Consider the following 27,053-nt stretch of genomic DNA (forward strand, 5'->3'; position numbering starts at 1 on the left):
TCAGCACATAGCAGATAATCATTATATTTATTTATAAAAGGTCTGTGAATGATAGATATTCTTCCCTCAAATCAGATATTGTCTGTAAAAGCCCTACTGGCATTATTTGTGTGATATCAAATCAGTGATTTATCCTTTTCCATGGATGTTGTTACTTCAAGCACTTAACCTTTTACAATGACATTCAGACAATTGCTTATACAAACGCTACGATATTGTAACACTAAAAGTCCCCAAGAAGTCTGTTTCTGTACTATTAGAATTTGCTCTAACACTTAAAACTCAGTTTGACCTTTCCAATATGCTCCTGCAGTTTTCTGATGAACATTTGAGGTTGTCTTTAAAACCCCTTCTCATAATAGCCTTAAAAATATGAAAGTGGGCATAAGATTTGTGTGGGAGAATTAACAGTAACTTTTCTCAATCTCTAGAGTTTAAAGTAAATTTTAAGTACATTCTTTTAACATCCAATTTAAAGGAAGTTTTGAGCCTTACAGGAAGGTTACGATGTGTTAGTGTCTAGTGTCGTGGTTTAATCCCAGCTGGCAATGAAGCACCACACACCACACTATACCAGGTACTAGGAAGAAAATTAACTCTGTCCTAGCTGAAACTAGGACAGTATGTCAGAATCTGCTCCATTCCTACATGATTGCTATGATGCTAATTAGTTATAGACGTTATCTGTTTTTCCTACTCCAGACAATGTCATGCTTTGTGTATCTCTGTGATGTTTTGGCAATTGACAGTCATTACTTCAACACGCCAGAAACCTAGAAGGAAATATGTCAAAGAGGTTTTTCTCTGGAAGGTTGCTACATGTGTTGATGCTCTCATGTGCCTAATGAAAATGGTTGAGTAAAGCAGCTTTCCTCATAAGGTAGAATACTTTTAATGTTATGAATTATAGAAGAATATTAAGTGGTCATTGTGGGATCCTACTGACATACCACCTTTAATTTCAACAGATTACTACAGAGTAATACACACATTAGCAGGTACATACCAACATTGTTTTACTGTATTCATAAGTACCTGACATACCACCATTTAAGTTGAGATTAAAGCTTCCAAGTATGCCAGATCAGGCTATATGTTTGCAGAGAGTTTAAACCAGTGCAGCAAGACCAGGGAATGAAATCCTTTTCCTATTTTCCTATTCCAATCAGCATTAAAACATCTCATCAACAGGGCCAAGATTTCACCCAGTGTGCTTTGTTATTCTTTTCAATCAATACTGGTTTTGAGTGAGATTGGTTTAAAATCATTTACGTCTCAATTCAGCAAAGCCATTTAACTTCCTGAGTAAAAAAAATCATGGGATTTACATATGCGTCTGAAAAGTATTTGCTTCGTTTTGTGCGAAGTTACAGCATGAAATTTAAGCAGATCTGCTGCCCAACTATCTGCTACAGATTCTCGCCCTCCTGCTCTCTTCCAACAGTGCTTTTGCAAAGGCTCTTCCAGTTTTATTACAGTATATAAAAATTAACTACTTTTGGTGCCATCTAGTGACTTACTAAGATTTATGTGAGGCTCAGTAGAGCAGAACAAACGAAATCCAATCAAAATCCTAATCATATGACTCTGTCGCCATCTAAAACACAGTTTTGTATGTGCAGTGGTAGAGAAAGAAACAGCACTAGTGGCTAATGCAGAAATCAGGGTGAGAAAATTTTCTTGTAAAAGACTGATTAAGTCACTTCTGGCCTGCTTTTCAAAGGCTCTGACTACCTAGAACTCCCCAGCCTTTATGTAATTGTATTTTAGCTTACTTATCAATAAGCTAGAATAACAATTATTGCTTCATTTGTTTTACTTAAATACTCAGTATCTCTTAGGTTAGTGCATGTTTGTGACATGTTCTTAAATCTGCTTCAAGGCGCTAAATGAATGGAAATTTTTTTCCTCATGCTTTAATCCTAATGTTCAGCATCCCCTAGACTTTATTACCAGAAGTTAAACAGAACTAAGAATTTACAAAAAATAATATTCCACAAGGCAACAAAAATTTTTCTATTTCCATTTTTAATAAATAATCCCCTGTAGAAATATGTCATGTGTATTGTCACATCTGTTCCCATTTCTATACTTCAAGGGAGATGCTGTATTTTAGATGAGCTAACTACGCTGGGGTTTTACAGGTCAAATGTTCCAACTGGAAACTGATCCTGTCAGGCCAGTGGGCGGGCCTTTGCTGGAAAGGTCTATACTGCTTATAGCAAAGTTTCAATTCTAACAGGACTGGGAAAAATGTTATAGGCAAACAGAAATGGTTTTTGAAAACAGTCTAGCTGCAGCAGCTCAAATTGTAATGGACAGAGAACAGAAATGGGAAAAAATCCCATCTATTTAATGTACAAAAGTAATCCCAATACTGATCCCACAGTTGGATATTTTCTTGATGATCTCTGACTAGATGGATTAAAGATGTGGACATCATGCAGCTGGCTCTTAACTGCCAGGATATAGCATCTGTAGGCTTTATTGTCCTTTACTGTTCAACACAGGCACACTGTAGAACTGTAAGTAACTGAGAGGAAAACATACTTAGTAAATGATGGGACAAATTTAAATAAAAGAAAGTCTGACTAGGAGTAAGTATAGGAATACTTAGCCCTTATATAGCAACATCACTTTCTTACACTTTACATTTCTATAATGTCATCTGAGCATCTTTCCACATTTAACACACATTAGTTGATTAACTATATGGCATTCCAGTTGCAGACGTTCTTGGCACTACTCTATAGCTGACAGTGAAGCAAACCACACACAGTGAAGCAGAGGAGAGCACAGCATTCACTAATGCTCGTATTCATCCTGCAGCACCTACTATGTGAGTTTTCTGAAGTATAACGTAGAAGTTAATTTCCTTTGGAATTGCGAGTGTTCTGCAGAACATAAGTGGCTTTAAACATATAATAGAGTACAGGAAAGCACTCAGAGGCTACAACAAGAATAGAGGAAGAAAAAAAAAAAAACAACAAGCAAAAGAATGACTGTCCAGAAGGGAAGGGAAAGGAACAGAATGTGAGAAAGATAATTTTGTGAGGATGATAAGAGCTCACTTGCTGTAGGACAGACTGACATCAAAATGTCCTACGCTAATGCCAGCAGGGATATGTTGTGTTGGCATCTTTACTTACATGGAGCTTTCTGCAAACAGTATGAAATTCTAGAATGACCTAAAGCAGAAAGGGAAAAAAAAGCCTATCCTAAGGCATTTAGCAATGAGAATTTCTTTTACAGCATTATTGTGAGGCCCAGCATGTTATTTCATAGTTCCATTAGCTTAATGGTGCTTAAAAGACTTCCCTGCTTCCACTTACATACCTGCCCTCCTTCACCCCGCTGTGACCTGTTCCTAAAGACAAGTCTTTTCCTGGCTCAACGTATTTTTATAGTGTGTGCAACTTTCCATCTGGGTAGCATATGTTTAAAAATAGACAGGTGTATGTTGTTAGTCTCCTTAAAATCAAGCATCTGCTAAAGGTACCTTTTTAGAGATTGCATCATAGCTAACAGGAATGCAAAAAAAAATCATCTTTCCTTACCACCTTTTCAGTTTACTGCACAGGACCAATAATTTAAAGCAATTTAGAAAACTCTTATTCAATTCACAAAATCTGGTATATGAAACAATACTTCAAAAGGTCTTACAACTTAATGCACTCGTAGTTTGCCTTTTAGAATAGATCATCTGTGAAGGCTCTCTGTTCCTTATGCAAAAAAAAAATTCCAAAAGAAGCTCTTTCTAAAATACATACCTAGTCAATTAACTATCCTAAATTAGAGGTTTATCAGTTATACCAGAACCAACACACAAACAGGTCCTTATCTTGATTTTCTTAATGGCATAAGAATCTTTTTATTAGCTTCAGCAACAACAGCTTTAACTATGGTCATTGGTGCTATTATTTTTACCATATCTTATATATATACCTAAAATGCAGCTATGTTCTTTATACTTGAGTTTAAAGCCCATTTAAAAAGTCATCTGAAGTTTAGCTTCCCTCCTTGAAAAATATCTTAACACTCTATTTTATGTTACATTTTGTCAGTATCTGATCACCTCTTCAAGTTTGGGGTTTTTTTTAATAGCATTAACTATGGTAATTTTCATAGAATTATGATGCCAACAGATGCTCAAAGTACTTTTGAGTATTGCTCAGGTTTTGGCAAAATGTTTTGTGGCATGGAGTTCCATGCTGCAGTTTAAAAAACTTTCATCTGGCCTTTGTGACCCAAATTCTGTTCTTTCACACAGCACAGTATGTTGGGTATAACTACAGTGAATCATTATGCTTATTCCTCACTTAATCTAATCAAAGAAAAATCCGCTGTATTCCTATAACAAACTCAAATCAAACCCTACATCTACATATTCCTAAATGTATGGTCTACAAAATCCAGAATTAAAGTGGAACTTAGATTTTTCATGTGCAAGTTCCATACATCTTAGAGATAACTGCAAGCTGTAAACTGGCAGCACAACCTAAATGTTGGGTCTTGATTCAAGCCTGTTTTTAAACTTTACACTGACATACATGCTGCTATTCAGCATTTCCAATATTACTTCCAGGCCTCCAGCTAGTAGCTTTGATGTCCTCTAAATCCTAGAAAATACCCATCTATTGCCATATATACATACAAACATGTGACCACACTGGTTGCTTTCCATTATTTGTCATTATTCAGCTTTAATTAGAAACAGTCTATCTTATTAACTGAGAATATTTTTTGGTGAAAAATAGACTTATTTCCTCCATTGAAATATAATACAAAATAAATTGAATAGAACTAAATCGCATAATCTTCTATATAAGGGCACAGTCCTTGCACTTCCATTAAACTCGGCAGGAGTTCTGTTTCTGCAGAGATGGAGGTGTCTGGTTCTGGAAAGTAAAATGCTACTTAAAGTAGCACCTAGCCAGGTGTTAAAGACATGATTGGTCAGAAGTGGAAAAAAGCACATACTTAGATGAAGGTTTCATTAGAGTTTGACATAAGCCATACGTTACCTTTGTAGCCAGACGACACTCCATTACCCTAATATTGTAATGAGAAGTTGCTGCTTTATTCATTTCAACACAACTGTTAGCAATAACAAACGCAGCTCCACTTGGAAGTCTAACATCAGTTGCCCTCAGAGGACTGAACTCTATCAACTTGGCCTATTGAAAGAAAAATGAATGGTTAGTTTTAATTTACTACTAGCTAACAGTGCACTTAGTTCTATAAATCAAATGCAAATTTGCATGTTTTTTCTCTTTAAAATCCAGGGACAGTTAAGCAAAGAAAACTGACATGAAACAGCGAGAAAAGAGGTTTAACCTCATTGGCCAAGTTACACATACATTTCAAACTTTTCCCTTGTAGCTGGATTTTAAAATATTTCCATTAAGTCTTTGGGTTTTTTTCAGCATTTCAAAGAACCCCACCCAACCTATTTTTCTTGCCTGTTTAAGACAACAGTTTTTCTTTGATCTACAGAAAAGTACCAGGCCTGGCTGAAGCTAATGTGCATGCCACTAGGGGCTTCACATTCCCTTCCCCTTCCCCAATGTCCATCTCCCCCTTAGTTTTCTCATTTTCCACTAAATCAAGATTAGTTCACTGAGGTACAGAATAGTACCAAAATTTTAGGACTGACTGGAGACAGTGATCATGTTACATGCACACAATCAAACAGAGAAATGAAGTAAAACTATATAAAAATGTAGTTATTGTCTCCTTCCAACATAGGAGACTGCCTTGCCTCACAGATGCCTTACACAGGCTGCGCAAGAAGTTCCCAACATTTTGTGACCTCTTCATGGAATAAGCTAGGCATCCATTAATTAAATAATTCAGGATGTAATGTAATCAAGAGATTAAATTCACATCTGGCTTTTCATTGGGATAAGTTGTAAATCATGTGCCCTGCTTTGGCTTCTTAGAATAGACTGTAACTCTGCAAGCAGGGACGTCTTACTGGTTTTGGCATTGTTCACCCCCAGAGAGTTCCTTGAGCAGCTAGAGTGCTAAATAAACAATGACAAATCTGCTTGTACATTATGTACAGCATGTGTGTTACGCCCTGCCATTGAGATTCTGGACCACGTCACAAAATTACTATCAAGACAGACAAGCTTGCTTACATTTAAATATACCCTTTAAGAACTGCTACATTAGATCAGAATGTACCACTAAGCTGGTCCAGTGTCCTGCTTCTGACAGTAGCCATAAATGGATATTTAGGGGGAATATAAAAATAGGACATATACAAAGCAATCTTTTTTTTGGATATATTTTTCCAGCTTCGCGTAAGCAAGATTACAGTGGTCATACTTACACTGGAAGAAACATCAGACTATTATGTTTAATAGCTACAAATAGGCTAATACTCTATCAGTAATCCAAGAAAGTCTTTTTTTGAACCCTTTTTAAACTTTTGCTTTCCACAATGTACGGTATTTCTCAATTTAACAATGAATGTTTTGGAAAAAAACCCCAAACTTCCTTGTTTGTTTTTAACAAGCTGCTTGCTAATGTCATTGTGTTTCTATTAGTTCTTCGGTTAAGAAAAACACTGAATTCTCAATTTACCTTCTCTTATCCATTCAGGGGTTTTACAGAGCTTCAAACTACCATCCTCAAAGATATTTGTTTTCCAAGCTGGAAGCTTTAAATTTTTCAGTCAATGCTCATATAAAAAATAGCTTTGATCAACATCAGTCCCCTTTACTGTACTTTTCTTCTTCAAGTATATATTTTTTTGAGACATGAGGCCAGAAATGCATTCAGCTGCAAGTACACTGAAGCAACGATATTTTCTGGTTTGTTCACAATTTCTTTTCTAATCTTTTCTAACATTTTCTTTGCCTTTTTGATCACCACTTCTATATATCAGAAAAGCCTCCACTTACACGATCATCTGTGTGTATGCCAGGAAAATATGCTGCTTCCTTCAGCGTTCATGTAGCTGTGTGTTTACTAGTAACACTATAAAGTGTGAAGGAAAGGTGTAGAGTAGGTACAGGTGATGTGAAATTGAAAATACATGTGTCTCACGATGGAATTAAACGTTCAGTGTAATTCTAGGAAATAGCTTCTTTTCTGTATAAGCTCATCCAAGATATGGCATTAAGAAACAAAAGCTGTAGAGGTATAATATCACAATTATAAAGAAAGTAAAGGTTGTCATGAAACACTACATTAATTTCAATAAAAGTATTTTGACAGGTTTTAAGTTTGAACAGTCACAGTCCTGTGCACCTTCTGGGACAGTGGATGAACTCCACTGTAAATTCCACTGCAAGCACTCATGCATAACTTTGCAGGTCCTGTTTATCATTGCTAGTCCACCTTCTGTCACCATGTTTAAGACAGCTAAACGCCTTCTACATCAGAATCCAGCCACAGAATTGTCTGGAATTAGCAAAACCGGGAAAAAAAAATAATCTCCATTGTCTTTGTAACTAGACCTGGCAAAACTTCCTAGAACTGTTTGGTTATAAGAAGTTTCAAGAAAGCATTTTTGTAATAATTATCCCATTTGCACTGAATACAAGGCATACCGACCATTCAGATTTCATTATATGGGAAACATTCTAAGTTCAGTGATTAATTAGCCAAATAGCGTGGAACCTGGTGCTCTTCTAAAGTACATATTTCCCCACGTCTTTTCTTTACTCCTTCTTTCCATTTCTCATTTTCATCATCTTATTCCTTCAAACTTGTCATACTTGATTGCACACAAGTTTATACATATAATTCCTGTTTCATTTACATACCAATGGTGCTTATACTGCTTACTAAGGTATTCCACTTTCTTGTCTTTCTGCTAGATATGTAGGAGGATATTTTTTGTTTACATAAATTAGTATTACATTGTTAGTTTAGATTACAAAGATCCACATACAGTTCCTTCTTCTGCCAGAAAAGAGATCGACTGATCCATTCCTCCACCTTCTGTGCCAATATAACGTTCGCTCTTTGTGCAAATTTCTGCAAGTTCCATCTGAAAAAAACATTAACATGTGAACCTTCCGCCAAGGTTAAAGATGATACTTTTATACTGCTTACATATGAACTAGTGAGAAAAAAAAAAGGAGATAATGATAGAGCTCTGAAACCAGTCTCCCACACACCAAGTAGTGTAAGCTGGTATTAACCGGGATGCCACGTAGCCCCTTTTTCCTTTTGTTCTGAAGCAAAAAGAATCAACTATTCAGCCTCCACTGGACCCACCATAGCCAGATGCTTTTCAGAGTGTCCTTGTTTAGATGCTTAACTCTTGCAGCTGTCCTCTCACCCTCCTCATTCACTTCACAGCCTTCCATCCCAATAGCCAATATTTTGTTGATTTATTAGTTGAATATGTGCATCTTGGTAGCTTACAGAAAAATGGCAAGTTGTTACTTCATACTATTTTAATGCACTGAGTCCATGATCAGAAATTATGCATTGAACCTAACTCAGAAAACCTTTCTCACTGTAAATACTCTAATCAGTGGTACTTGTCATTTCTCCTTGAGATACTGTACTCTGCTTACATCATTGTTTATCTGAACTAATTTGTAACTATATGATTTGCATTCTTTTGTGACATTTTAGGCATATCTTTGTGCATTCTGATACCTGTGGTCAGAGGATACTATGGGAGGGTGGAATATCACTATCATAACTGTCAAAAATAATAATTTACAGTAAAGCTTTCAGCCACCAGGCCAAGTCAAAACAAAATACAAGAGAAGCCTTGGAGAACGGTCAAAGAACATAAACTAGTCAAAAAGAAGGTCAAAAGGAAAGCATCCATATCTACCTACTATGACCCCTACCAGTTTGTTTTTCTAAGCACAAGGTAACCACAGGGAAGATGGGAATAGAACTTTAGAAAAGCTGCAGTCCGTTTTTCAGTCTGGTGACAAAGATTCAGATTCCACACTAAGGATGTAGCATCGCAGGATTGAAACAAACTAACCAGCAAGGCAAGGACATTAGCCAGCACACAGCTGTAAAAGGCAGCAGATAGAGGCAGTAAATCACCATGCTAAGAGAGAGGTATGCGCACAGTGCCTGCCTGCTCGCTTGCTCCATTTCTGTAATGGCACCACAGACAAAGCTGTAAAATTGGTGCTTAGATCAATGTAACCAGGATGAACTGTTTGCAAATGCACTAAGAACCAATTTACTCAGCTCACAATGCAGTTATGGCCAATAAGTCTTAGGCTGATAAGCAGAAGTTATCAAAAGAACATTAACAAAGTTACTCTAAAACTATGCAGACTGCATCTCTCTGAATCAAACATGGTAAATGACCACTCACAAGAAAAAGACCACTAATGAGAGAACATAGAAAGTACAATCAGCAAACATACTCCTTTTCTGCAGGGCCTTTCCTTTGTGTATTTTAAAGATGAGCTGAAATAGAGATAATGCTGCTTTTATTTTTCTTGAGAGAGTATAGGAACATCACACATTTTGGTGTTTCGTCTTTTTAACAAAAGACGTCTCCCAGTGCCTGACTTTTCCTGAAGATCAGGTTCACCAAAATTTGGTTTTCCTCCTTTGTCCCAAGTCCACTCCAAGCGGTCCCATTTCCAGTTTGAACTTTAGACCTCTTCATCCCATCAATGAAAGTTTAACATCCAGTCACCATGTGTCCCTGCTCCACTACAAGTTGGAAATAATTCCAAATGAAATGCTAATGAATGTAATTATGCTTTTTTTTTCTTCATTTAATGCTAAAATACTTAGCAACAGCTCCACAGAAAAGAAAGAACAAACCTCCACACACAGCAGTCTAGATGCTCACTCCTTTCTACACATGAAGGCATTCCTATTAAGAAACATCTGTTGCTGGGATGTGGAAATGCCGGCATGTTTCAGCCAGTTCTGCTGAACCTGCCTTTCGCCCCTCTGAGAACAGAGCAATACCACATCCCTGGTTTTTGTAGCCACTGGCAGGAGACATCAGACTGGAGTTCATGAATATTACTCACTGGCAGCAACAGAAACTTCTCCACGCTGGCTAAGACGACCATGCGAGCATACTGGTCATGCATACTTAAATACATGCAAACATACATGCAAACCTGGCCTGAAGTACAGCTCCTGAGGTACTCACAATGTATATTCCACTCTTGGGCACAGCTGCCTGAAGTATTACTTCATCTGCAATTGCCAGATAAAGCTTTGCGAAGTCAGAAATTAAGCATTTCACCCTTCACTTAGTCTGGCTGCATGTCATCTCCATATACACATCAGCTACCGCTTGATTGCTTAAATCGTTTAGACTTTATGAGCCTGGGCTTATTAAATAAATATCAGGAGAAGTCTTGCAGAGGAGGAATGTTAACAATTAGGACAGTGCCACTCCCCTGTCCCTTTACATGGTCTGGTGAATTGTGCCTGGTTAAGCATTGGGCCTTGCTTCGTCCCAGCTCACCAGCTGTCCAGCTGCGTATGCTGGGCTAACAGCAATGTTCGAGCTTGAGCAACTTTTGTTTTGAAACTTAGCAAGGATTGGCAGGACCACCAAGTAGTAACTGGCAAGGGTTGAGAAGAACCCTCTCCACAAGACAGCCCAAGGCATCCCTGAAACATTATTTGGTTTCTAATTTAAACAGGCCCTTGCTGACACAGGCTGGCCTTCTAATACTAGGATGAGAAGCATGTGAATGGAGAGGAAATTGTCATCTGTATAGAAAGCAGTTTCTACTTACTATTGAGACAAATGGGCAAATGTTTGCCTTTTTGCTAAAATGAGTGAAAGGGCAAAGTTCAGAGGAACTAAATTGTAGCATTGCAAACTAATGTGAAGACTAAACTGGAGAGCCTTCTGTACATATTTGATACTTGGAAAAGGACGGTCATATGACTGAAACAGTGAACTGAATGTTTGGAGGTCTGGGCTCAATTTCTAGCTCCACATTAAGTTTCTTGTGATTCAGGGAAAGTCCCTTTAATTCATCATGGCTCCATTTCCTCAGTAAAATGAGGAGTATCTTCTCCCTCTTTGTAATTAGTAATTGCTACTTAGGATTGTTAGATGATAATGCTATAAATATGTGTGACTTCATTACTAGAAACTGAAAAAACCACATTTTGCTACACAAGTTCTCTGACTTCAGGCTTCCACAGAAAATATCTCTAAGGAAAAAATTTGCTAGAACCATGTAATAAAAGGAAATAACTTTTGCCTATCTCAGAGCAATGCCTTGTTTCCATTAAACTTGCGATACTCAGAAGCTCTTTATGGCAGGGACTGTTTGAATCATCGGTTATTTATATCTCTGTAGTGTATGCCTCACCTGTAAAAATACAGAGCTTCTCAGATCCCAGATTTCACTGCACAATTTGGCAACATCTCAAATGTATGTCTGAACAATACCTAGGCGTGCATCACCTTCTTCCTCCTGGCTGCACTGCAGTTCCTGCAGAGAAGTAACTCAGAGCATTCTCATAGCCACATTTAGGGGGATCACACCCCAGGCTACACCACAGCATCACCTGCCAGGCAGGTAGGTCAGCGGGGGCCAGCCACTCCTTGGTAGGGCTCAAAGTACAACTGTTATGCATATAAAATAAACAATGTTTCCCCTATTGAGTTCTGCAGGAGTCCTAAACAGGCTTTCTTGTAGAGCTAGGTGAAAGCAGACATTTTTTCTTCATGAAGCACCATGAGAAATACGCAGAAAGAATAAACCCCATTTGCACATAGGCTACAGTTCCATCCCACGTTTTCTGATCCGTACGAGGTGACTTCGAGCCAACCACAAAACATAACGAGTTCTATGCACCCAAGACTTATTAGCATGTTTTTTCCATCCCTACAGCAGTATTTCAAAAACTCTAATAAATCATAATTTAAGTCTTCATAGAATTTTACATACTTCACTTTAAAAGCATTCCTATAAGGCTGCTATCTTCAATTTAGAGACAGCACAGATATTTACATGATTTGTTCAAAGTCATGTGAATCAGTCACAAAGCTGAAATGAGAATTCAAAAACCTCCCTATTTCCAGTATTGTGGCTTATTTCTCTAAAGAATATGGTCTCAGGGAAACACTTGCAGGGTGGGTTTGAAATCTTTTTTAAGATGATGGTAATGAAAAGTGGAACAAAAAGATACTAAAATCAGAGTAAAAATGGGTCTGAACAGTAGCGTTATGACTCTAGAAAAAAAAGACTTAAAGATGAATAAAAAATTTCCTTATCCCAGCTTTTCTGTGATCCACATATGCTACTGCCCTCTGAATTTCTGTATTATTGTTCCAGGAAGTTGTTCCAACAGGACTGGCTAGACCAGGACATCATTTGTGAATAATAACTATCATGTGGACAGTAAGTCCTAAGCTGTCATCTACAGTATTAAACAAGCAAAGTGATATATTTGATTTATTTAGTAATCAAAAAAGTAAAGCTCAAACATCAGGAGTTGTTTCCTTTGATCTCGCCCCCCCGCAAAAAAAAACCCCAAACCCTAGCCAATAAGGAAAGTGCATATAGTGCCCATGAGTAAGTAAGGGGTTGTCAGCTAGCTATAAATCATTAAAAGACATGGGTTGGAATAAAAATATAGAATATATTAACATAAAAGCAGCCTTTGTGGGTCAAACCAATGCCACTTCTAGTTCTGTATCTTGCACCTGAAAGCGGGCTGTTAGCATGTACCAAAGGCCAAGTATAGATTGTATTTTCCCAGAACTTTATTTTTTGATAAAGAGCTTCCTGAGCTGAATGTGAATTCTGCACACTTAGTTACCAACAATGGATTTCTTATATATGAACTTGTCCAGACTCCCTTTCAACTCATTCAAAATTTAACATGTAGAACATCCAGTAACAAGGACCTCCACAACTTGTGAGGTGAAGAACCACCTCCTTTTGTTGATTATTAACATGCACCTGATTAGTTTCATTTAATACCTTCCGGCTCTTATAATGTGAGGGGCAATGAACAACTGATTCCTATCCACTCTATCAATTACATTCATCATTTTATGGACCTCTATCACTTCCTCCTTCAAGTGCCTTTTTCCAAAGAGTCCTAGCTTATTTTTATGGAGGTCATTCTGGACCTTTGATCATCCACATGGCTTTTCCCTGAATCTTTTTTACTTTAGCTATCTTGGTCTGTAAGAAAGGAGAGAGGCAGACTTACAGCTTTTCTTAGACTGCCTTAGAGAAAATGTCACTGTATCTTTTGCTATTTTTATGTGGCAAATGAGCCACATAAAATGTGTGTTAATTAGTGTTGACACAGACATATGGTAATGTAACCTCAACCAGTTCAACACTACTATTCCACCTCTTTCACTGAGGTTACTGTCCTGACGCCATAGTCGACAGGAGAGATTATGTGACTGCATCAGCCACTCCTGTGCAAAGTCCCTTTGTTTGAACCTGCTTTGCAGTGGCATGGCTGAAGCAAACTCTCCCCTTATGCTGAATGTAGTGAGGTCTGTAAAAATCAGTGATAGTAAGCAGGGAAGCTGGGATGGAAACTTAAGTATCTAAAGTTAGTCTAGCAATACCCTGAGCTATTTTGTACAATTGGTCTGTTCAGCCTCTGAACATGGGAGAGGAATGAGCATAACATGACAGTAGTAGTAGCTGGTAGGTGAGTTAAATCTTAAAGTCTCCCTGGTGATGTGTGAAGAAACACTAAATATTGCAGCTTTTGAATGCCAGACCCAATATGATACATAAAAATGCAAACAGTACTTTTATAGCTGTTGGCATGTACACATGCCAGGTTGGCTGTGCTTCCACGGGAGATGTTTAGTACCTGTGAGTTACATGATATATGAAGATTTTTTTGTTGTTTACCCAACAAAAAAAAGATATAACACATTAAATGAGAATATCCATAATTAAAACAATACAAAGCAACACCATTAGCAGTAGAATCTCAGTGCATACAATTCACTCACTTGCCCAATAAGCAATTAAGCATTAAGAAATTTATGTGAAGTAATAACCTATTTAAGGAAGCTGCTGTCTCTCAAGGATTTCAAAACCGAACTTTTAGGTTTTAGACAACTTTAGTTGGAACATTTGGAAAAAACTAAAAGTAACAATTTACAAAATGTATTTTTTTCAGGCTGTTCCTTTTCAGAAGCTTAATTCTAAAGTCTGCTCAGAACGTATCTTATTGCAGGAGGCAGCTCTTACCATTTTGTCTACCAGGCAACTGGCCCCCATGTGCAGACCTAGGCTAGCCTTTGATCTAAGAGCTCTACTAACTACCTCTGCTTTTTGTTTGAAACAATTTAAGGTTCTCCCTGATAAGGAGCAAGTCAATCTTGGGTTACAAAGAAAGAAATTACTACCACTTAAATCTGTTTTATCTTTGAGCCACAAGATTTCCTATCCAGCATGCATTAAGTCTAATCTGGGAAATCATATTAGTGGAGATATAATTTAGTCTGACAAAGAAGGGTTGTGATTTTTTATTATTAGTTGCCTTATGTCTAGTTACTCTAGATGGAGAGATTTCTTGTAATAAGAACTCATCAATAGCTCTGCATCATGTTACCTTGTTTGGGATTTTTAATGGAAAAAGTGGGTTTTCAGTAAAATGATACTTTTCACTAGTATGTCTTTTTCTCTGCTTGTTTATGTTTCAATATGAAACACCTAAAATTCAGGTTTTGATTTTCAACTGAGTATTTTTGGTCTTTCAAAAATGTTAAAGAACTGATAAAAGAATATTTTTGACTGTTTCCAGGCACAATCCAACATTGTATTAGATTTGGCCATATATACCCTGATACTTCAGCAGCATGATAAATTATGAACCAGGCGATACAGCTCATTTGATTCTCTGTTGCCCCATCATTTATTTTAGTTTCTCTCAGTTTGATGTTATTGATAATTAACATGAAGGCCTAAGTGTACAAAGGTATTTAGGAATCTGAGGAATAATGAAAGTGAACAGATGATCACTTACTTATAAAAAAACTAAAAATAGAAACCTAAAGAATTATCTGGGTGAGAACAGATAAGGGAGTTCCACCTTTAATAGTCCCCTTGCTCACAAAGAGGCCAAGGGCCAACTGCTCTGATTTTCACTCAGGCAGTGGGTCTGGACAGTATGTAAACTGTGACAGAATTTGTCCCTATATAACTGTCACTGTCAATATGTTCCATACCAGTGATCTATCCCTTTCAATCTCACACAGACCTTTAAAGAAGTAAACCTGTGTAAGATTAAACTCCTTAAAAGAGTAAGACAATTAGTGAGTAGGAGACAGGGAAATATTTGTTAGTAAAACAGAATTAGTGTTGCCTAGTATTTTTTTGGAACCGCTCACCCTACATTACCCAGAAACTTGATATATACAAATCCAGAATGACAGCAGTAAAAATAAAGCAACCTTCTCTATAAAATGATAGTATTAAATTACATCTGCCTCAGTGGTTTTATGTAAGTTCATTTTGGTCAAAGTTAAACATGCTACATTTTCTATATATAACAATGCAGGACTAGTGATAGCTAATCTTTAAAATAAAAAAACAATTTTCTTCCTGTTTTAAATTTTATTGTTCGTGAAGGGATGCCCCATGAAGAAAATACATTTGTTAATATGAGTTATTTTTAGACTGTCATTTTCAGTGCTTCAAAAGTCTCTTCAGCATGCAAATTTAAGTAACTGGAGTATTTAAATATCTATTGAGCCAAAAGTCCTGTGCATACATTTAGTCTCTCTACAGCAATACAGTAATGGTTCCCCAATGCACATTCATTAACATTTTGGCCAGTTTAATCTGAAAAGTCAGACTCAGTCTGCTGCTTCCCTTTACAACAAATAATGTTGGTCATTTTGTGGGAAATTTAGTGTAGATTTTCTACAAAATTCTACAGGGTTTAGTTCACAGCACACAGGGCTGAAAATGGAGAATAAACATTTATCGATAAAGATGAGTATTTTACAGTAAGAAGAAAATATTCTTCATCACTTAAGGCATATTTAAAGTCTAGTTAGATGGGGATTTATTTTTTCAATCTGTGCGTGGTTTATACATATGTATATCTGTACGAAAAAACTTCTGAAATATAAGGCATTATGTTTCATTTATTAATGTATAAAATGATGCCCAAATTTTGAGGTTATTTTTACCATCAGGAATGTCCTTATTTTTAATATCTGTTCTTGACTAGGAATAGATTGCTGAAAGTTACCATCTGCTTCCAGTTTGCATACAAAATCCCAATTAGCTAAACTTCATGTATGTTTTGCAAGGTAATTATGCTTACTTTTTTCCAAAATGAGAAAATATTTGTCAGATAGTATCTGGATGTCCTCATAAGCACAGCAATCTTAGTTTGACTTCATCTGCCCTCTAACATGCTCAAATAGAAGGTTATCAATTTGGTTGATGAGAGATTACGGCCTTTGATTACCACTGCTCCAAAGTACTCTGTTTCCCCTTGATTACAAACACACATAGTCAAACTTAAGTTAAAGAACCCTGGGTTTTAATTCCACAGGGAGAAAGGAACTTTAACATTTCTCAATATTAACAGTATTTTAAAATACAATATCTATGTACCATTTTTTGTGTAAGCAATTTGAGTTTCTCATATAAATAAACTAGGCGTGCATCTATCAAACATTTTTGATGCAGCAATATTATAAAATAATCCTAACTAGTATTATCAGCACACATTATTAATTTCAAAGTCACACTATCAATATGAATACTCACAGATTTTCTTGCCAGATAGCTAGATATTAAAGCCCTACTGCACATCAGAAAAATTATTAGGAAGTGGTAAAGTATTCAATTGAAGTCCTTTCCTTATTATATACAGGCTTCAGAAACAAAGTAGAAAGGATTCCAGTTGGCCAATCTGTTCTCCCACTGAAATCAATGACATTACCAGGTACAGTAACTGTTTAAATACAGGACAATGTTGAATGTTTTGAAAATCCCACACTCAAATTCATCTGAGACGTAGTTTGAGAAAATTGAAGCCAATGGACACTGTGCCATTACAGGTTACATTTAGGTCCTCTATTTATCATTCTGTCTGACTTATATTTTTATCAGTCTAGATAGAGCCAAATATAATTCAACTTCCTATGTTCAACATTTCACATTAAATAAACCCTATTTGTTTTTGATCTATTTTTCCCAATAAATATGTGCACAGCTGCCCAGCCTTGAGCAACAGAATGTTAGGGTGGCTGAACAGAACTTAGTACCACAGGATTTAACATTTGGACAGCAACACTATCATCACATCTTTCAAGTAAATCTAGTTATTCAAAAGTACTAAGTGATTTTCTGTACTCATTAATTCCTACCATGAAACACAAAGCTGGGACAATTTAGAGCATTATTCTATTTCCTTTACAAAAAGTATCTTCTCCTGATGAAAAGTTGTACAAAAGATTGATCTTTTAACAGTAAAATAAAAATCACTTTAAAATCAAAAGCTAATACTGAGCATTGCTGTTCTTTGAGTGATGCCAACACAGTCTTAGACTGGTATCCTGTTTGGAGGAGAAAAATGGATTCTTTTTAAAGATCGCATTCTAAATTTTCCATCTTGTTATTTGAATGCTATTGCCCTGCTGCAACTGGTTAGCACTGCACATCTGGCTGAATTGTCTTGGACTGGTATTTTCCCTAAACTATTGTGTATGTGTGTGATGGGTTTTTTAAAAAAAAATATTATATGCACAGTGAAACAATGCCCTATTGCAGACTCCTACATACAATAATTAGTGACAGCATTTTTTTTAATTTTGTTTTCAATGTCAAAAAAGTGCTATTTTTAAAGTAAGCCACCATGAAATTCTAGCCATGCTTTTACAATATTTTTCATTTCAGGTTTTTTTGGCTCTTAATCTCATAGGCCCAAACTTCACACTGGAAGTGTTATCTCGTAAAAGCTCTACATTTCAACAACTTTTACTCTACAGCTACTATTTTTAACTTACATTTATCAGGAAAAAGAGCATATAACTCAAATATTCTCATAAAAATAGCTTCACAGAAACAAAACAGATAAATGTTCCATTCAGTAAAAGGTCAATTTTTCATAACTTTGGCTACAGAAGCCCTACAATTCAGCCAAATTTGATTCCAAAAGTTTCTATGTCCTGCTGCTACAGACCATCGTATTAAGATTTTGCAAAGTCCATCAAACTAATGAGGGGCAAAAAGTCAATCTTTTTTCATAAAATTACCACCATGACCAAATACTGTTACTTAGAAGTACTACCATTTACAACTTTTGCAACTCTCAAGCATTTGTAAAAATAAGACAGAGGGGAGAGGTGAAGTCATACTTCTTCCTTAAAAATAAACAAACACATAAATATCCAGAGCCCTAAAAATGCAAGGTCCTGGTTTGCTTTCTAGTAGAAAGGATCTGGAAAGCCCCTATTTCTGGTCAGCTAAGAATTCCCCTGCCATGGGGGAGCTTCCAGCTGATACACAGCCAGCTTTACTGGACCCTGCACAGATACCATTTGACACCAGCACAGGATGCATTAGGAGCTGGAAAGAAGTGGCCAGAGCACGTTTTACAATTCTGAGGGCTCACATGCCTAGATTGCTCTAATTTATACTCAGACTAGCTCTGCCTTATATAAGGCAGTTCTGCGAGGCTAAGCATAAATTCAGTGCAACAGAGAATGTGGATTTAGCTAGATATAAGAGGTCTCTAATGCTAAATCATAAATTAGCCAAGAACACTGAACTTGTTTTTACTGTCCTGTAAGATTTGGGGAAACTTAGAGCCTGGACAAAAGTAATCACTCTTCAGAGCTGTCATCCTCTGTCTTAACCACCACAACCAGGTGTGCAAGCACATAAAACCTTGGATATGTTCTTAACTGCTTCTATGTTGGCTATTGGGAATTCTCATCTGTACATTAATTGCTCATTTTTCATCACAAGTGCAAAATATTTGGCTGCAGACAGCAGGATTTCCTGACAAAAATGTGCAACTGTGTCTCTTGTGTTCGTCCAACTATATTTGAGACACAAGATTAACTTCCAGCACACTTTCCAACCAGCAAGCAGAAGACATTTTGGGTTGATTGAACAGGACACATGAGGAGAAGGAAAGACATTCAGTGGAGTCTCTGTCTTCCTTCTGTTCCTCCGCAAGTTTCTATGAAAATGCCAAAAGGAGTTTTGCACCTTTCTTTACAACAGGTCTGGCATAATGCCAGCTGGTACTCCCAAGCCATGTGTAAATTCAGCTCAAGATACACACTGTATCATTTATTCTCTGAAGAAAGCTGTGCAGTATTTCTTGGAATAATGAAAACCTGGCTTCTGGTTTTCCAGATACAGATTTCTACTATCTAGTAAAATTTGGGCTTTCTGACCTCTGTCAGTTTTATGGATTTTGCAGATACCCAATTTCTGAACACATGCACTCCAGTGATTTTGATCAGTGGTTCCCAAGCTTAGCTCATTTGGTTACCACCACCAGAGATGGTGCTGACCTGTGATAAGACCACCTATGCAAAACCAGAAGCTTCTTGCCAGGCCAGGTACACATGTATAAAAAAGCATGTCTGTCACCTCCAACCCTCTTACTGCAAGGTCTCATTTATCAGAGTAGGATCCTCAATTCCATGTTTTCATCTACCATTGCACTACATGTCCCACCTCACAAACTAGAGCCTCTGTTAAGTGTCCAATCCCTTACTTTTTGACCACAATCGCATCAACACAAAGCAGGGTGACAGTAACTGTAGCCACATCCTCCTACATAAAAAAGCCTCCCTGCCTCACCAGCCCTGCTTCTTTCTGCCTTAACCCTGCTTGATACCTTCCTGAAGCAAGCACTGTGAGCTGTGCAATGTGGGATGGAACACTTACCACTGAGCGGATTGCTGCAGCTGCAGCTGCATAGAGAAGCAAGTCACAACTGATCAGCAAAAACCTTCTGTGTGGATCTGTTTACCTCATGGCTCAGATAAGTGCCTGTATAGAAGCACAGTTAACAGCTGCCATCATCATGTACCACTTTAAGTTGGCTTTGTACCACGATTTGGGAATGTGCCTTAGACAATAGGCACAAATATGCGTAACAGTCACATTTAAATCTGTTCTTTGCTCTTTCTGACAATGTTCTAATTTAAGATCCTAGTTTCACTTAACCAGACATTTTTACTGCAGAGAACTTCATTCCCACATGGCACCTTCAGGGACCATGACTCCTCCAGAAATTTGTATTACATGAGCCAAATTCTACTAACAGTTGCACTGCTAACAGGTCACATACTTGGGGGGTTGTTTTTAGACTAATGTTTGTTTAAAAAAGTGAGGAATACATTTTGGACTGTAAATATGTTCATTCCAAAAAAACTGTGAAGAGAATAAGGAGAAGCAGATGGAAGAATTTTACCTCTACATTGTGCTGATTATATAATTTATCAAGAAATTGTTCCACAGGCCTCCAACAGATGCTCTGCTGTTAAAGCCATGAAAAGTCATTCAGGGAGAGGGTAAAGGCCTTGGGGGTGTGGTCCACATGTTTCAGCACATACATCCTCAGTCCTGGCCTGCAGATAGCACATCTGGTCCAGGCATGGACCTCATGGTTGGCCAAAATACAGGCTTGCAATAATGCTCCTTTTTTCAGCTTTAATGTAAGCCTGTTTTCTTGCCAAATTCAAATCCTGCCAAAATTTGGCCAAAGATGTTTGCTCAATTGTGCAATATCTTAAGTTTATATCCAACAACTCTTTGCAAAAACAATTGTATCGTGTTTTTAATGTTTACAGGCATTAACAATATTTAATTTTAAGTAGAATTTTACTGCTGACACTCTTGTGTTTTACAGTAAATTACCTTAGAGAGGGTTTTTCCATTAGCTCTTAGTGTCACGAGTCCTGCACAGCACACCAAAGCACTGGAGCTGGAGAGACCAGAACTTGGAGGGATGGTTCCATCTAGCAGACAATTCATTCCAGTTGGGTTATTAAGACCAAAATGTTCCTAACAATGAAAAAATAAACAATCTCAGTTTCAAGTACAGACAGGCTCAGGCTTGCAATTATCTGATACTTAGAAAGAGAATCTTTCTGTTGAGTTGCTGGAACCAAGGACCTGCTTCTGGTATCTCCAAAATAAAGCAAAATTTTCATTCTATTCCTCAAAAACAAATCCAATGGTAGGGCTTCAGCCAAAGGTATGTCTGCAATTCCTGTACACAAACATACATGAGCTGACAGAACCGTACCCCAAGCAGAATTCAGTATGGGCTAAATGCCCAAGAATTTACCAAGCTTCGTGGGTGGGTTTTGCAGCAACTGGCTCTGCTCTGAGCTGCTGTGGTGACAGTATCAGAGGTTACCAAACATTTTATACCCTACTTTTGTACCTTCCTCCATGGCTTCTCACTTAGGGCATCCTGAAGAGCTTAACGTCCACTTTATGCTTCACTTCTAATACTGGCACATGTTACTAGGGAGCCACATCACACTGATGGGGAACTAGTAGCCATGCAGCTGATACTCCTATCTCCTGAAGCACCCACAGGACTACCACTGAGAAAACCACAATGGTACTTGAAGGATACTATGCTTTAGGAGGCACAAAGACATACCTACCAGTGGTGACGGTCTCTGTCATGCTATTTATAGAATAAAGCTTAAAATATTTTTACATACATGATAGATATCATCGCAGATAATACATTTAATCCAGAAGTCATAAATCCCCACGTACATACTCTTATAATTACTTTTTATTTGCTTTGTCTTTTTATTTATAATAACTTTAATATAAATTCCTCTGTTAGTTTGAGATAAACATGCAGTACTTATTAAAAAATCATTGAATATATATGAAGGTTATATGAATAGCTACATTCTGATACAGACTTATATGTCAATAAACTATGCTACAATGTCAATAATCAGAAAAAATGGCAGCGTTTCCATAAAGAAATGCCCACCTTCAAAAGATTTCTACTACTTTTCCTGAAACAACTTCAACCATAAATACCAATGGTAGAGATCAGCAAACACAAAGAGCCTCCTTTAATGTCTTCTACCATCACTTCAAATTATTTTAAATTTCCCTTTCTACAAATATAAGGGAATTCATACCTCAAATACTATTGCTGCCCATGCCCCTTCATGAAGAACGCTAGACAGGCTTGTTCAAAAACAGAAAATGCTTGAGTAACCAGAAACTGATCCACAGTTTCTGGATTGTCTTGAATGTGAATCAGGCTTGCAAACTTATCACGCGATGTTTAAATAGAAAACGTACTTCAGTTTCAAAAATGAAAATGGACTTTGCCAAGTTCTGCAATAGTTCTGTCCCAAAAGGATAGCATGTTCAACTTAATATAAACAGATTATCCCGCTGGACCCTCTGAGTACTTGTATTTCAGTGTTTCTTAAGCCTGTAACATTTATGCTTATTTTCTGCCAGTGCTAGAGTCTGCAAACCTGTTTTGCAAATTAACCTTCAAGTATGAAAGTTTGTCCTTAGGAAACAAATCTTAGTAGCAGACTGCAAAATAAATAAAGTCAATTGGTCATGCTAGCCTTAATATAAGAAAAGATATATTGTAAAGAAACCTAATCTACATCTCTACAGTCAATGCAATTTAAATGCCTGTGTTACTGAGCAACACAAAATTGAAAATACTCATGTTACTGCAAATGTAAGTAATTTATTGGGGTCTAAACATAGGGGCAGGGGTCTGTTTAGGAACTGTGGATTGTAATAAAGTGACTTGTGGCACTGATTATTCCAAATATTGTATTTTGAAGGCTCCGGTGGCAGGTCTGAGGCAGGCTTTGTTGGCTGTCTGCAGTCCTCATCTATTGGATCATCCTGTGGGGTGACCTAGATGGCCTATCCTGAGGCAAGCTTCATGTGCTTCAAAAAGCACATTCACCCATAATTTGGGCTGCCTGTGGCAACCTGTTCCTGACTTAGCCATCACTGTTTATCCTATCTGCCCTTCCAGAAATATCACTGGATTGACATCAAGCTGAGAAGTCATCATGTTTTTTCTCAAAGGGCCATGAATCACCTGCAAACAGCAGGTGAGATTTATAGGAAGCCTCAAGTGTGAGTTCAGGCTGCCTCCCAGGACAACACTGACAATCAGCACTTAGTTTCACAAGCAGTTCAGTCTTCAAGTCAGTCTGGAGACAGGCTAGCTCACAAAGGAGAAGATAAAGCTCAAATGAGCAGACAGGAAAATGTCTATCTGTTCAGTGTTCCTGCCTTTACTGTAAGTGTGCCATTTCCTGCATAGCTGCACTCAACTCAGGAAATTTTGAAAATCCCATTCAAATTCCACACACTGAAAATCTGGTTAAGTAATGGTTTTCACTGGAATATTTCTCCTGTACGCTGTTTACTTACATTTTACTTTTGCTGTTGCCTACTGCATGAGTCAGCTTCACTCAGTTGTGCACAAGTTGTAGGTTTCCAACATGAATGGAAATGAATGTTTTTAAAAATGTTTCCATAGGAAGAAAAGGACTAAAATATGATCTTTGTGTCCTGACAGACAAGCCTCCAAAGCTTTTTAAAAGCAGATTTTAATTAGATTATTCCATCGGAAAGCGTGATGTTTAACTTCAAAATACAGAAATGTCATCTTGATAATGAGTTTGATCATTACTTTACTAAATAAGTAATTATTTGCTATTATAATTTATGTAATGAAAATAGGGCTCTGCAAATATTTTAAAACAAACCCACTCATATCTCCTCTTCAAATTTTAACATAAAAATACTTAACTGTATGTCAAGAAAAGCTATAGAATGCAGGGAAGTATTTTGAGGGTGAATAGGTATGCTTGTCATATTTTACTTCTACATTAATTTCATAAGTTAAATGGATTTGGCTTACCTGAATACCCTTCAGTCCACACAGGAAGTAGTTATGCCACTGAGGTTTGGTTTTGTTAATCTGAATGTTATTAACACTAGTACTGAAATCCCTGCAAAAACAGAAAAACCTTGAGGCTTTAACTTACCAGTAAACTTAGTTTGAAAAAAACATGGCTTATTACTGCCACCTGCTGATGAACAAAAACATTTCGATGTTAATTTTCTTCAGTGCAATGTTTTTTGGGTTTTTTTGTACAGATCTTCTTTATTAATCGATTCTATAAGGATATTTTAGATTGAAGCGTAAGAATTTTTGCTTAAGTTATAGAATTTATTAAATAAATTCAGAAATTAAACTGCCTTTGGCATCCTTAATTAAGGCAGCATGCCTTCCATTACATGTGTATTTTCTCTTGATCTCTTAGAGAAGTGAAAATCTAAATAGTCATATCTGTCAAACCTAGAATAGAGATGAATACACTTCAGGTTCTCTGCTCCGGAATTCATCTTCATTACCTTTGCTCTGAATGGCACTTCACTAAAACAAGCCTAGTGCTGCAAAATTATTTTATGTATGTTACAAGATACAAATCAAATAATTTAGTTTAGAATAGTTTATCTACTTCCTCCAGGATAATTCTGATAATGGTTTTCCTACTCTATCTTCATTTCAAAATAATAAAAATGTTAAGCCTGAATGCTCCTAAAGAAACTACTGCTACAGATTGGTGCTGTCAAAGTGAGCATGGAGTGATGCACAGAGACCTTAGAGGAGCATGCATTAAGCACCAAGAAGTGCAGATTGTTTAGAAGTCTATACTGTTGAATATCCAATAACTGTATCTACCTGATGTCATTACAGCAGATGCCCAACACAGAAAGAGGAAAGGCATTGAGAATGTCAAGAAAAGCTAACAAAAAATATTCAAAAGTTGCAGGCTAAGCTGTGCTTTACAAGGCAAGGTCTGCCGAACAATATGAACAGAGGCAGCTGAATTCCCTGGAAATATTTAGGTTTAATGGGAATAAAACCACTTTCAAGAAATTATACAGCAGGGGACAGTCTGCAACACCTAAGGGGATGGAATTTTTTTGTTCTTATGCTAGTCCCACTCTGTATCTGTAAACTATGTAGGTTAGTGATATGCTGGTTTTATTTTTATCCAAAATGATATCACTAGTTAATACCTGTAATGAATACCAGCGTGAAGGTGTTTTTGATGGTAAAGTATTCTGTTACCTATGGAGAAACAGTTATACTAATATAAAAGCATCTTTATAATGATATAATTGTCTTCAAATGATGGCTGAAAACTTCACTTTATTCTGGTGCAATTAAAGGCTGCAATTTTTGTGTTATGTAACCCCCAAAGCTGACAACCAGTGTACAAAAAGACCCACAATCCTGCCTCTTCACACGGTCTAATGCTAGCTATGCTGTAGTGAGCTACTCCACTTGTATTACCAGTCTACAACCTGCTCCTAGCTCAATGTTACATGACAGATCTTACACTTTAAGTATCAACTTAGAATTACCAATTTGTCAGTTATACATTCAATTTCAACAGTCAATACAGTGCAAAAATATCAGAGATTCGTGTACAGTTAACATACAAATTGCTGTCTTTCAATCTGAACTGTTCAAAATAGTGCCACTTACAGGACATCATCAACAATGCAGCATCAAAGAATTGTACAAAGTTAGTGTCAGAAATTACTGGGGTTTGCAGAGTAACACAAAAGATCTGAAAGGGAGTATTGAGATTACAATACAAGGAAAGTTTGACAATAGCTGTAAAATTCTTCCAATTTGAGATTCATGTGTAGTCAGAACAATCTCCCAGAGAATAAAATAACATCATTTTGCTTATGGCTTTTGAATATAATAAAAAACCCAGAAGTACTTGTAAAATAGAAAATACTTGTCAAAAGTCATGAAAATTAAAAAAAATCCTGTGTTTGCTTATGCTTGTTCTCTACAATAATCCTAAATTATTATTGTAAAACAGCAATGTTGATGGAAATCAATGCGTAAAAGTGATTAAGAGAAGGCAAATCTGAAGTCCTCTTTCCCTCAAAAAAGAGTTGTAAAGTATTTTATCTTCATAATTCTTTTTATACAATCAGGCAAAGTAAAACTTCAATGAACAAGACATAAACTATGATTATATTTGCTGGTTCTCAAGACAAATTAAAATAATGACTTCTTAAAATGCATTTTGCTCATTTCTGCAATCTTCTCGCATAGAAAATTAAAGAAAAATTGGCGTTGATTTTGGCAGGTTTCACATGGACATAATTCACACAAACACAGAATGTGGTACTGTCAAGATGCCCAGAATCCTTAACTGTATTTTTTTGTTATCACATTCAATTTGTTGTAAAAACCAATTCCTAAATTGATAACGCCCAACTGTTATCTTAAATCAGTAAATCTTCAGGCTTGCCTTTGATCCTCCTACTGGAAGGCAGACAGTTTGATATAAGAACTTTACAATAAAATAAAATAAGAAATTGGGAAAAACATACCCATAAAGTAAAAATACTGATATTGTCTGTTCCAGCCTTTCTGTTTTAAAGGATTCTTGGGAAAGCTTGCCCCTCCTACAAGCTAGATATAAGCATTCCAATTCTTCTGCATAATTAGAAGAGGAGAGTTTTTTAAGTAGTGTGAAAAACACATGTGCCTGAGGTGTTTTTTACTGTTTGAATAGTAATTAATCCTTATTTTTGGGAGACAAATTTGGCTCTTTGTCACAGAACCTCATTGTCTTGTCAATCTGTTAGTTTATCTGTTTAAGTCCTCCGTAAAAAAAAATCTGATTTTTTAAAAACAAGATTTTCAGGTTTTGCCACAAGATGGAAACCGACTGATAATTACCATCCTCTGGTATGTCTGAAGGCATTTTGAGAAGTCTCATGTCAGATATTCTCTGTACACGTACTTCTTAATTACAAAGGTTTTATGTGAAGGGGAGGTACCAGGAACTTCAAAAGACTGTAATTTTTGAATGCTGTTTTAGCCCAAATAACACTAAAGGCATCTGATCAGTTGGGATGATTTCTGATTAAAAACACATAGGTGGTTTTTCTTGCAACCTGTTCTTCATCCTGTTTTCCCTGAAAGTTAACATGAACCATCAGGGTAGAAGAGGGCTACAGAACTGTTACACATTTTACCAGTTCATGAAACATTTTACCAGTTCATGAAACAAG

General features: G+C 36.8%; 1 protein-coding gene across 3 annotated transcripts in view; it reads right to left on the bottom strand.

The window, feature by feature from the left end:
- GALK2 (galactokinase 2) overlaps positions 1-27,053 on the bottom strand; it is a 50,219-nt gene that overhangs the window by 16,779 nt on the left and 6,387 nt on the right. For 2 of the 3 annotated variants that reach the window (XM_052808341.1, XM_052808343.1), the window contains 4 exons: positions 23,857-23,965; positions 20,823-20,969; positions 7,907-8,005; positions 5,025-5,177 (listed from right to left, as the gene is read on the bottom strand). In XM_052808341.1, the coding sequence (XP_052664301.1) occupies positions 5,025-5,177; positions 7,907-8,005; positions 20,823-20,969; positions 23,857-23,965 (508 nt within the window). The remainder of the gene's footprint in view (positions 1-5,024; positions 5,178-7,906; positions 8,006-20,822; positions 20,970-23,856; positions 23,966-27,053) is intronic. The other variant, XM_052808342.1, reaches the window with a different exon arrangement.

Source organism: Harpia harpyja, chromosome 14 (assembly GCF_026419915.1).
Source record: "Harpia harpyja isolate bHarHar1 chromosome 14, bHarHar1 primary haplotype, whole genome shotgun sequence".
Classification (NCBI taxonomy): domain Eukaryota; kingdom Metazoa; phylum Chordata; class Aves; order Accipitriformes; family Accipitridae; genus Harpia; species Harpia harpyja.